At 45.8% G+C, this 12,386-nt stretch overlaps 1 protein-coding gene across 1 annotated transcript in view; it reads left to right on the top strand.

The window, feature by feature from the left end:
- The window catches only part of SWAP70 (switching B cell complex subunit SWAP70), a 76,183-nt gene extending 64,103 nt beyond the window's left edge, over positions 1–12,080 (top strand). Inside the window, exons 8-12 of the mRNA XM_004016163.5 lie at positions 1,570–1,677; positions 3,238–3,404; positions 9,293–9,491; positions 10,440–10,536; positions 10,882–12,080. Coding sequence (XP_004016212.2) covers positions 1,570–1,677; positions 3,238–3,404; positions 9,293–9,491; positions 10,440–10,536; positions 10,882–10,988 — 678 coding nt within the window. The 3' untranslated portion in view covers positions 10,989–12,080. The remainder of the gene's footprint in view (positions 1–1,569; positions 1,678–3,237; positions 3,405–9,292; positions 9,492–10,439; positions 10,537–10,881) is intronic.
- The last annotated feature ends 306 nt before the right edge of the window (positions 12,081–12,386 follow it).

Here is a 12,386-nt window from a genome sequence, read left to right as displayed (position 1 = left end):
TTGAGTTTATTTTTGTATGTGGCATCAGGGTTCCGCCTCCACCTCTGATCTCTCTGTTAAGTTGGCTGCCTCAGTTGGCATCACATTCTCAGGCATTCCTCTCACAAGTTTCTCTGTGGTTTTCAACAATGCCCTGGGGCCTAACTTGCCACACAGTCTGATTTTTAAATTCTGGCCCACATTTGATCTTTGAGGCCTGACTTTGAAACTTGTTCCTAATACATGGGGGCTCTTTGCTGTCTTCCCCTGTGTCCCCTCTCAGACTTCTAGCTGGCCTGTGATTTAGTTTGTTGATCTTGTTGACTGAAAAAAACACACAGCCTAAAAGTTGAGAGTTATGTTTTATCTGGTGCCTTTGCTGAGGACTCTGGCCTGGGAGAAAGCTGCTCAGCTATGAGGAGCTATTTCAAAGAGATACGCAGGGAGCCAGGATTTATAGGAGTTTTTGTTGGAAACAAAACAAAACCATGTAGTTAGTGCTTATCACAAAAAAACAGATATTTCAAGTTAATGATTTTAGTGCTTTTCTATATATAGGAAGATACAGATTTTAGCTCATTAAAATGATTTTGTAGGTATGCATTTTAACTCTTGAGGGCCAGTGTCCTGTTTCTCTCCAACCTGAATTTCCCTCATGGGTCATTGGGATGGCTGCAGTGGCTGATAGCTTGATAGCAGACTTCATCCTTTGTTCATTGGAATGGCAGACAACTTTTTTTTTTTGTCTGCATCCTCCTGTGAGATACCGTATGCTTAGATGGGAAACTGAGAGGGAGCCTTGTGGTCTTGGTTCCATGGCCATGGGTAGAGCCTCCTTCTACTGCCAAGCCAAGAACAGGGTGGAGACGAGGCCGTGCTGTGATTCAAATGCCATAGACTTTCACAGTTCTTGCTGAGATTTAGTTGATTTTCTTGGATAAATGTTCTGTTTGCTGTATGCTCTTAGGATAATTCCCAGAGACTTTAAATGACTGCTTTCGGTTTTTCCCTTGTTTCACTAGAGAACCACCCTTTGGGAAGGGAAGTTGGGCTTCCCTGGTGATAGTAAAGAGTCTGCCTGTAATGCAGGAGACCCAGGTTCCATCTTGGATTGGGAAGATCTCCTGGAGAAGGGAATGTCTACTCAATGCAGTTTATGCTTGCTTGGAGAGTTCCATGAACACAGGAGCCTACAGTTCATGGGGCTGCAAAGAGCCAGACATGACTGAGCGACTAACATAACAGCAGCAAGGTTTTAAGGAACAATGTTAAGATGACAGAACTGCAGTGAGTGCAAGAAATAGATCTGAACTTCACAGATGCATTTGCAAATGAATTTAATGATGACACTAAAATTTTCTTTGCAGAATGTTACAGCTTACTAGGAGTCACTCGTTTACCCAATTTGTTTTGTTTGTTGACTGGGAAAATCATTGGAATGGAATTGCAGTGGATCTACAAGGTTTATTCTGTCTTTATTGAGCACTGAGAATGACTGGCTTCCCCTATACTGTTTAAATGTGACCCTTTCTCTCCAAATGCACTTCCACTGTAACGTTCCCTGCTTTTCTATGAATGGTTTTTGGGTAGAAACTGGAAGAAGCAGCATCTCGGGCAGCAGAAGAGGAAAAGAAGCGCCTTCAGACTCAGGTGGAGCTCCAGGCCAGGTTCAGCACGGAGCTGGAGCGCGAGAAGCTTGTAAGTACCGCACTCCCCGGGGTGCTGCTGCTCTAACTTGAAGAGCCCGCCCCCGATCCTGTCCTGGTCAGCAGAAGGACAGAGGCCAACCTGTGTGGGTGGAGGGGCAGGAGCCGGCCTGGCTTGGTGAACAGGGAAGACCTTGGAGGCTGGAGTGAGATCATCTTGCCAGCTGTCCCTGCCGCTGACTCGCGGTGGGCTGGCTGTTGGGGAGGTTTTGTGTTTGTTATTAACTCATTATCGGTTTATTGAGCACTCTCTGTGAGCCAGGTATCATGCCAAGGATGTAAAGGTAACTCTTGCTCTCAAGACCTCCAACAGACATTTATGGAGTGGGGTGATAGTGCTGTGGGGACTCCACGTCCTGGCCTGCCTGGGACAGTCCCCGCCATCCTGGTATAATTATTGCTAGCATCCCTTTCATCCTTCAGAGTTTTGGCTTGGAAAACAAATAACTATGGAAAAAAGTAAGCACAGGTTCCATGATATTTCCCCTGTATAAGGAGCAAGAGTGAGGGTTCTGAAGTCATGAGAATATGTGAATGCTGGTCTGTCACTCTTGGCAGCTCTGACTCATCTTAGGGGTTCTCATCCCCACGGTCCAGTTGCTTCAGGCAGTGAGCTGGTTAACTGGAACACAGGTCTCCTCACATTGGGTTACAGTGTGTGGGAGAGGGCTGGGCCCAGGGCCTGCTAAATAGGTGCTGTGACATTCCCTTCAGCAACTTTCTGTTGCTTAGACTTAAAGTGGATGTGTGTGTTGAAAGGAAGGCACCCGAGATCTGAGGGGGTGCTGCACCACAGCCAGATCTGGGTTCATGTCCTTTGGTGGTTGCTTATGAGTGTTAGTTTCTCTTCTTCAAATTAGGGGGATGTTACATGATCTCTCATGACCCCTATGAGGATGAAGTAAGCTAATGCAAGTGAAGATACAAACTGCAGAGACATACGCTAATATGTTAGATATTACATTTATGATGTCCTTGCCTTACTTTTTAAGGCAGAGATTCAAGGCTCTTTAATCCAGAATGGAGAAACCATAAAAGTGTTAGAATGCTAATTAGATGCTTGAGGGTCCCCCAGGTCTGGAGGTGCCCTAGGGAGAGAGAAAGTAGAGGGTGCTGGGCAGCCAGGTGAATGCAGGAGACCATCTTTCCTTTCCCCCTTATTTTAACCCTTTGGGGGTTCTGAGTGGGAAAGGTTCATTCCTTTTAGATGGATGTGGCTTTACGATAGAAAGGGATTTAAAGAGGAATTACACTGGGAAGTATTTTTTTCTTGAGTTTGAAATGCAGGAAAGGCAGTGTGAAAGGGATGAGAAGTATACCAGGGCAGCAGAACAGCGTTTGGGTGTCGTTTGTGTGCCTGGACCCTTAAACTGTGGTCTTGGGGATGGGTGTGGTACTCTTGGTCCTCCATCATCAAGGTGTGCAGTACAGGGCCCTGCCCACCCTGAAGGGCTGTGGCTGTGACTGTGGCCCCGCTCAGGGTGGTGTTGGAGCAAGAGGCTTTCCCGAGGGCGAAGTCAGCCTGGTTTAAACATGACTTTTATACCCTCAGATCAGGCAGCAGATGGAAGAACAGGTTGCCCAGAAATCCTCTGAACTGGAACAGTATTTGCAGCGAGTCCGGGAGCTGGAAGACATGTACCTAAAGCTGCAGGAGGCTCTCGAGGATGAGAGACAGGCCCGGCAAGATGAAGAGACGGTGCGGAAGCTACAGGCCAGGTGCTGATCGCCTTGTCCTCTGCACTTTGTGTGCCCTGCCTGCGCTCATACACTTTCTAGGAAGCACTGACTCTGCTGGAGAGGGAAGAGTCTCTGCCACATGGGAGGGACCCTGGAGACTTGGCTGGCTGGGCTCTTCATTCCCAATCTCTCCTGAGAAACCCTTGCTTCTGTGGCTAATGACAGGCCATGTATCTATTTCAGAGTAGTCAGATGGATGTGTTTAGTGTGTGTCCCTTAGTCAGATTCTAGAATGTCTGTGGAGCCAGCATCAGCCCTGATGAGAATCTGGTTTCTTCCACATGTTCCAGACCTGAGAAGGCCCTCGTGTGGAGGCAGGGGCCTGTTAGGCCAGAGCTGCAGCCGCTTTGGGGGACAGTGAGGAACTGAGCAGTTTCCATTTGGTCTTCCAGGATCGGTGACATTCCTTACATAATTCTTAGTTTTAGAAGTTCTTGAAACAGATTTTTTTTCCCCCTTAGACCTTTTTAAAGTCAAGTTTACTATGTATGATAGTCGTGATCTCAGATGAGAACTCTGAATTTTGACTTTGGTAGCAGTAGGAGGGACAAAGTAGAATGAAGAGCCCAACGAGCAAATGTCAGCTGCCCTTTCCCAGTTTCTAATTTGCTTCCCCATTAGCTCTATGAGATGTCACGTCAGGGGGTGCAGCACTAACCACTGCTTCCCCTTAGCTGCAGCTGGTTAGTGCGGGCACACCTCACGCCATTGTAGGAGCGGGTGTGGGATGAGCTGGGATGGATTTTCCATGGCTGCATTTACACATGGTGCTGCAAGAGATGTTTGTTTAATCTTCAGGTAGGAAGAGAGAAAGAAAGCCTTCTTTGTTACATACGTTGCCAAAAATGACTTTAAAAACAAATTAGGTGTTGAAATTTTTCATTCTGTTAAGGAAAAATTATCTTCTAATAGAAGATTGAATGCTTTCCACATTGCTTGGCACATATGGGTCCTGCAAATGCGTGTTCATCATGGTATTAGCCAGGGTCTAGGGACCTTCGCCCACTTGCCATTGGGCAGTGGCAGTGGCACTGTGTGATTGTGATGTTAACACACCATCCATTGCATGGGAAGGTGTGGTCCCATGTGATTTCCAAAGAGAGACATTCTAAGGGATGCTAGATATTTTTGACCCTCATCATTTGTGATGTGTTGAGTTTATAGATTGCCCTTGTGTAGAGAATTCACAGATGAGATATGCCATATGTATTTACTTCTGTGAAGCTGTGAGGGAGATTAAATGACACGGCAGAGATCAGATCATAAAGGGAACTAGGTAACTCTAGAAATTTATTAAAGTATTAGTTATTTCATGTTTGTAGAATGATGTTTTGAATAAGACAGTTTTGGATAATTAACGGCAGTAATTTTTAATCAGTAGTAATCAGAATCATTTATATAAAGCTTTGAAAAATGCACATGTAGGGACTGTTCCAGATTTACCATATCAAAATATCTGTAGATAGGAGCCCAGGCATGAGTATTTTATTGAAAAAGTTCTGGCTAGGGAATTCCCTGGGCTTCCGTGATGGCTCAGTGGTAAAGAATCCGCCTGCCAAAGCAAGAGATTCAGATTTGATCACTGGTCCAGGAAGATTCACCTGGAGGAAGAAATGGCAATGCACTCCCTTTTCTTGCCTGGAAAACCCCATGGACAGAGGAGCCCATTGGGCCATAGTCCCTGGGGTCACGAGAGTCAGACACAACTTGGTGACTGAACAAGGGGATTTCCTGCGATCCAGTGGTTAGGACTCTGCGCTTCCACCGCAGGGGGCACAAGTTCGATCCTTGGTCAGGGAACTGAGACCTTGCATGTCTCATGGCATGGCCAAAAAAAGAAAAAGCTCTGACTAATCATTTTGTACACTCTAATCTCAGTAAATGGAAAAATGGTTTCAGCTTGGTAAATGCAAATGTAACTACCACATACAGCTCAGTACCAATAAGCTGAAATTACTACACAAAAGCTAACTACTTTTTCTTGGTGTTTAAAGGCTATTTTAGGCATTTTACTATTCTGTTTTACTTTTAACTTCAATTTTAGAACTTGAAATGGGCAGACTAGCACCCTCTAGTGGTCATTTTTTAAAGTGGTGAGTCCATATCTTTCCCAAAGTCACCAGAGGCTGGGCCTGATTCAGAGGGACATTTTGTCAGACTGACAAAGGGGGCTTTCTCCTTGCTCCCACTCCTCAGGGTACCCTTTGTGGGTAAAAGGTCAAAGGAAATCATCATGGAATTGGGATAGAAACGTTTAAGTCTAGCACGAATGAACTGAAAAGCTGAAAAAACTTCCATTTTAATGGAAAAACAAAAAACCCGGAACAAGAAGACCCAGCTGGCTCAAGTCAAAGTTCTTGTATTTAAATGATTCGAAACTTAAGACACTGACAGAGAGACCATCCATGGGAAGAACAATGAGATGCCAAATGTTCCAAGAGTGACTTGCTATTGCTTAGAGCTAGGACAGAGGTTAACTACAAAGCCCTCTGTATACACCCTACAGCTAAGATTATGTTTCGTGACTGAACACACAGGCACTTCAGTGAACTGTAACATAATCGTCACTGAGGGTGTATAGAGAGGGCTTTGTAGTTAACCTCTGTCCTTGTTCCAAGCAATAGCAAGTCACTCTTGGAACACTTGGCATCTCATTGTTCTTCCCGTGGATGGTCCCTCCTCTGTCAGTGTCTTAAGTTTCCCCAGAGATACTTTTAATCGTGAATTGTTTAAATACAAGAACTTTGACTAGAACCATCTGGGTCTTCTTGTTTTGGGTTTTTTGTTTTTCCATTAAAATTGAAGTGGTGGTGGTGTTTTTTAATGTGTAAGGTTATCTAGCCTCTTCTAAGTGGAACTCAGAAGGAAACTGTTCATTTACCATTTAGACAACTCAATTACTGGAAACTTCTTGAGACTGAGCCATAGTCTGTCCCATTATGACTTCCACCCACTAAATTTTTATGTTTGTAAGGCCTGGGAGCACACTCTGGTCAGGCCTGTGTCCCCAGCAACAGGTGCATTGTCTGGCCCATGGTAAGTACCCATGGAATCTTTTTTGAATGGGTGGATCCAAGTTCTACCCTTGGGGCCATATGGAACAACAGTTCACACAATAATAGATAGCCCCGGACTGAGGATCTGGGTTTGATTCCCAGCGATTGTACTGTCTAGCTGTGTAATTTTTAGAAAAGTTACTTCACTACTTTCAGCCTTCAGTTCCTTATATGTAATAAGCTCATAGGATTGTTGTGAAGGCTGAAGAGGGTGGTGCTTGCAAAGAGTTTAATGTCTGGATTTCGTAGTCATCAGAGTTTGTTGGTTTCTGTTCCTTTATATCTCATTTGCAGATGGAGAAGAAATGTAATGTATAGAATATCAAAATAAGCATTCAAAAAAGATGTTGACAGGCTGGAATACTGGTTTTAGAGCAAGAAGATAATTTAAAGTATCAACAGAACAAGTACAGGATCCAGGAGACTTGGCTTAAAAGCAATTCATTTGAAAAGGTTCAGGGTTTTACTTCTCTGATATAATTGATTGCCAGAAACCTCATATACTCATATACTCTCAGGCAGTCTTCATGAGCATTCAGAGCAAATGAGCTAATAGTCCCATCATAACAATATGAGCTGGCATTTATTCAGTACTTACAATGAGGTAGGCACTGTTCTAAGAACCTTACCTGCATTATCCCATTCAATGGGTAAGCAAGCCTTTGATGGCTGGAGTAGTTCCTAGTGGGGCTTCCCAGGTGGCGCTGGTGGTATAGACTCTGCCTGCCAGTGCAAGAGATGCAAGAGATTTGGGTTGATTCCTGGGTTGGGAAGATCCTCTGGAGTAGGAAATGGCAACCTACTCCAGTATTCTTCCCTGGAAAAACCCATGTACAGGGGAGCCTGGCAGGCTGCAGTCCATGGGGTTGCAAAGAGTCAGACACGACTGAGCACACACACACACACACACACACACACACACACACACACACACACACACACACAGTTCCTATTCCTTTTTTCATAAATGAAGAAATTGAGGTACAGAGAGGTTCGTCTTTAGTCAGGAGTCCTGTTTGCAAACCAAAAAAACCAACTTGGGTTAGCTAAGGCAATCAAAGTGTTTTTTGGAAAGTTCTTGAGAAATTCACCAATTCCTCAGAAAGGCAGGTGTCCAGGCCCTGAACACAGGCAGGAACCAAGGGAGGCTGGGCAGACCAGACAAGGCCAGGGGACGAGCCCAGGGAGGGTGTCGCTGATGCAGATGTTGGCACCATGGGTTTGCCAGTCCGTTGTCCCCGCTGCTTCTGCCATCACGCAACACTCCGTGTTGCTTCCACCAGCAAGATGAACTCTCCACTGTCTCTGCTCTTGTGAGTCAGTGGTTTTACGAAGTTCTAGGAGTGACAGCTGCTTAGCCAAGCCCAGCTTCCACTGCACCCCAGCTTCCCGGGGCAGAAGGGCAGGGGCGGTGGCTTCTGTGTTGGGAGATGGACCCCGTTTTTCATCAAGACATCCCTGGACACGTGAAGGGGATTCAGTGCTGGGCAGCCTCACCTTCTGCAATGTCCCTTGCCCTCCAGACTTTGACCACCAGGATGAAGAAACCGATCTTCCAGTCTCATTCACTGGTTTATCCCCCATGTCTAGGAAAGCACAGCCCCGGGTGGCAGGGTAGCGTTCACTGCGATGTCACATCCGAGAGACGACTCAGAGGGAGCACACTGGCCCTTCGTGGAACCCGGGGGAGGAGATAGGAGAGCGCATCCTAGTTGAGAAAACTTTTAAGGATCAAGGCTGCCCAGAAATAAACTGACCCGGGTTGTGAAGCAGTGGCCTGTCACACCCGGTTGGAGGCCACCCTGTGGGATGTCATTGGGGGAACTCTTACAGTGGTGCAGGATCGGGGTGGTCAGATAGTGGCTGTAGAGTCCGTCACTGTATTTCTGCTGCTGTTAGACGTGCAGATGCTCTTAGGCAGCAGTAACCGGCCTGCTGTGAGGTTTGTTACCGTAATGCTGACGATCAAGCCAGTAGACGTGCGTCCTGTCCTGGGCCGGCGTCTAACCACATTGTCTACACTTGGGGTACAAGTTAGTTTATTTATTAAATACCTGCTTAACCTGGGATATCCTCCGATAGGTAGCCTGTTATTAAAAGATAACATTTTGAAGTCATGCGGGCCTGGGTTGAAATCCGTTGCTTACCTGTGCGTCATGCTTTGGAACCCTTTGACTTCATCTGCAGGGACAATAACACCTTGCAGAATGCTGGGGGGATCACAGGAACAAAGGTAAAGAGCCTGGCGTGCAGTGCTCGGCCAGTAGATGGCCCATCTACCTTCTGCTTCCTTCTGCCATCTGCTCCCTCTACCTTTCGTCAGCTCCTCCTCCTCTGTCTTTGTTGGTGTGTCAGCTTTTCCCTTGGTAATAGGTTTCTGCTAGATAAAAAAGTGTTTTAATGTTGTAGCAACCAGACAGATTTCAAAACTCAGCCCTGCCACCTGCCTGTCAGGTGAATGACCTGGGCCAGGTCACTTACCCTTTGTGCCTCACTTTCTTCATCTCTGAACTGAATAATAATAGTACGTAAGCCTATTGTGAGGATCAGTTGAAAAAATGTACTTCTTTCTTGGCCCATTAAGTCTTCAGTACATGTTATTTTTAATTTTTTTTTTTCATAAAAGGGTGAAACAGAGCTTGGAGCAGAACCGTGGGTCACCTTGCCCACAAATCTGGGCCCCTCTGGCTCCTAGTTCCCTTCTTGTGAGAAGAGAGGTGGTTAGATGACCTCCAGGCTCCTCTGAGGCTCTGCTGTGCTTTGTCATCTTCTAGGTCGGGTGCGGTCACCCTGAGCTCTCTTGTATTTCAGGCTGCTGGAGGAAGAGTCGTCCAAGAGGGCCGAGCTGGAGAAGTGGCATCTGGAGCAGCAGCAGGCTATTCAGACCACAGAAGCGGAGAAGCAGGAGCTGGAGAACCAGCGCGTCATCAAAGAGCAGGCCCTCCAGGAAGCCTTGGAGCAGCTGCAGCAGCTTGAGCTCGAGCGGAAACAGGCACTTGAGCAGTACGAGGTCATTACGCCCATCCCTGCAAATACATGCATTTAAATTCTTAAACATTTAAAAACAAGAGGATATTTGCTCTGCCATAAAAAGCTGTGTAAGAATGTTGCTTAGCTGTAAGTAAGGGTTTTTCACAGGCAGTGAGGTTAACAGTTGAAATTCAGTCGGGAGACTGAAACCACACAGTAATTTGAACAAGGAAGGTTTAATATAATTAGCTATTAACTACAACAGGGGATTACCTACTGAGCAGCCGAAAAACTCTAAGGATACAGGAAGAGCAGACACAGGAAGCAGCCACTGCCCCCACCCCTGCTGAGACAGAGCACGCAGGGAAGGAACACACACTCTTTGCTCTGTAAGCCCAGTGCTGGGATCCAGTCCTCCTTGGAGGGAGCATGGCCTTGGCCCCTGGACGGCAGGAAAGCCCAACAAGGCACTGTGATGGGGAAGCTACCCTCTGGGGCACTGGTGGCAGCTTCCCACAGGGGAGGTGCTACTGAAACCCACTGGAGTGGACACCGTGGGTGTCCCATGTGCCACGAGAGCTGCTGAGATGAGCACAGTGGAGCCTGGAGGCAAAGCCCCCACCTCTTCCAGTGTCCTGCCAGCTCCTCCACTGACGAAGCTTAAGGGGGCCCGCTGGCGAGGGTCACAGGCAGGACAGCGAAGGGTGGATTTGGAGTCAAGAGGCAGTAAGGCATCACTGGCACAGGAGTATCTTGTACATTATCTGTAATTAGTGTGAATTAGGTCCTTGGGGGGCTTACAGCAGGTTATTTAACTGCTCCAAATCCTAGTCTCCACCTGTGTACCATGGGGGTAATAATAGCCCGTGTTTCTGTGGCTGGAATGACTTAATGAGATAATCCACAGGCATGGAGCAAGTACCCAATCATTATTTGGCTCTTAAACTACCCGTGTGTTTGCAGAGTCTAAAGTCTGCTCTTGTTCCAGGGAGTTAAAAAGAAGCTAGAGATGGCAACTAAGACGACCAAGAGCTGGAAGGACAAAGTGGCCCATCATGAAGGATTAATTCGATTGATAGAACCAGGTAACACATTCTCTGAAGTAATCAGATATTTAGTCAATTTTTCTGTTTTATTTGTATACTTGAATTGCGCTAAAAAAAAAAAAAACCTTTCTTAGCCCAAATATAGAGGAACCCAGCTCTTTGCAATAAATTTTTCTTGAATTTCTTTTGCCTTTTGATAGATGAGAAGGCCTGTTTAATTCCCTTTGTATATATCTTCTGATGGTTTTGCCTCCTATGGCCTTTCTGGATATTCCTCAGAGAAGAAAATAAAGTAGAAAAATGTACTCTCTTGTCTATAGAAAAATGATAATGTTAATTGAAGAATATATGACCTTGTAGGTTTGATGCGCATTTGTCTCTTAGGTTCAAAAAATGCTCACCTGATCACTAACTGGGGCCCGGCAGCTTTCACCCAGGCAGAACTCGAGGAACGACAGAAGAGCTGGAAGGAAAAGAAGACCACAGAGTGAGCCTAGCCATGTCAGCTGTGCAGCTGAAGCGTAGCTGCAAAACTTCATGCTAAAGACAGAAGGACCTGGCTTTTCCGCTTCTAACTTCCAGCACCTCCTATGGGGTCAGTATACTAAAGAAGCCTTCTTATTTATCTGCCAGTAAGGAAGGGCTTAACTGAAAAGAATAAAAAGTCAACTCTTTATTTACTGTTTCTTTGAAAACCTCAGCTTCTGAAAATTCCCTTCAGCTCCCTCAGATTCTTTTCGGAGGAGGCGGTGCACAGACAGCCCAGTGGTGTGTGACCAGGAGCCGGGAGGCGCTCGAGTCACTGGGTATCAGAACCTCTGTGGGCTGGGGCTGTTGTTTTCCAGCAGCGTATTTCCTCCTCCGAGTGCTTCTTTCTAAACTAAGTGGGCCGCTCTGCTTACCACAGTCTGCGGTAGACGTGGACTGCCTCTGACCACGGCTGCTCAGCTGGAAAAGGCCCTCCTCCTGGACGTGGTCCTCGCTCGGACCGAGGGGTTGCCATTCGTGTCTTTGGTTGCGCAGGTTTAATGCCGTGTGAGCGACTGGCATCCAGCTCCAGAGGCACTGTCGCAAGGGGGCAGAAGTCTTTTAAATAATGCTTTGGCTGAGATAGATACTTGAGAATCAAAGATAACACAGAGATGAACTAAGTGAATCCCATTCAGATTGATGTTTTGATACTAACTGAGTTCTTCCTAATATTTAAAATGGTTTCAGCCATCCACGTGCTGGCAGACCCCTCGGTTTTACGTTTGTAGTTACTGTACAGAACATCTCTGGTGTGTGTGAATGCTTGTCCTAATCAGACCTTTGCCTTAATAAACAGCAATATGATCGTTCCTAGAAATTATACATGAAAAAAAGTTTTTAAAATGTATTTTTGTGATGTGCTATGTTGAGAGGGAACAAAATATTTATAATTTTCAAACATTCTTACCTAAATATTGTACAATGTAATATGCTGAACTTTCTTAATTTTTTGGCTAATTTTCTAAGATATGTTAAAAATGTTTTGTATGGTTCTTGTTTGTTTGTTTTAGTCAAATGGAGTCAGTAAGAAAATAAAAACCTACGGAAGAGCATGCGCTTTAAGCTGTTTGATTTAACAGAACAGGGGGGTAAGGTTGTGTGTATGTGTGCATGGTTCCATATAATGAGGTGAACTTGGATTTAGGGACACTTCCTGAAATACTGGATTTGCAGTTTGTACCCCCCAAACCAACACTGTCACGAAGTTAGCTATGGCCTCGAGTTTGCCGTTTGAGTCACTGATGTGGGAAACCATGGTGGATGCGTCAGCTTACAAGCGGGAACTTATATGGATAATTTCTCCCTCGTCCTTGCTATTCCCTCCTAATCCTTTTACTTCTGCTTTCCCGAATTTTCTT

The sequence above is a fragment of the Ovis aries genome, chromosome 15 (genome assembly GCF_016772045.2).
Source record: "Ovis aries strain OAR_USU_Benz2616 breed Rambouillet chromosome 15, ARS-UI_Ramb_v3.0, whole genome shotgun sequence".
Lineage (NCBI taxonomy): Eukaryota > Metazoa > Chordata > Mammalia > Artiodactyla > Bovidae > Ovis > Ovis aries.
This window is presented reverse-complemented; position numbering and strand designations above follow the sequence as displayed.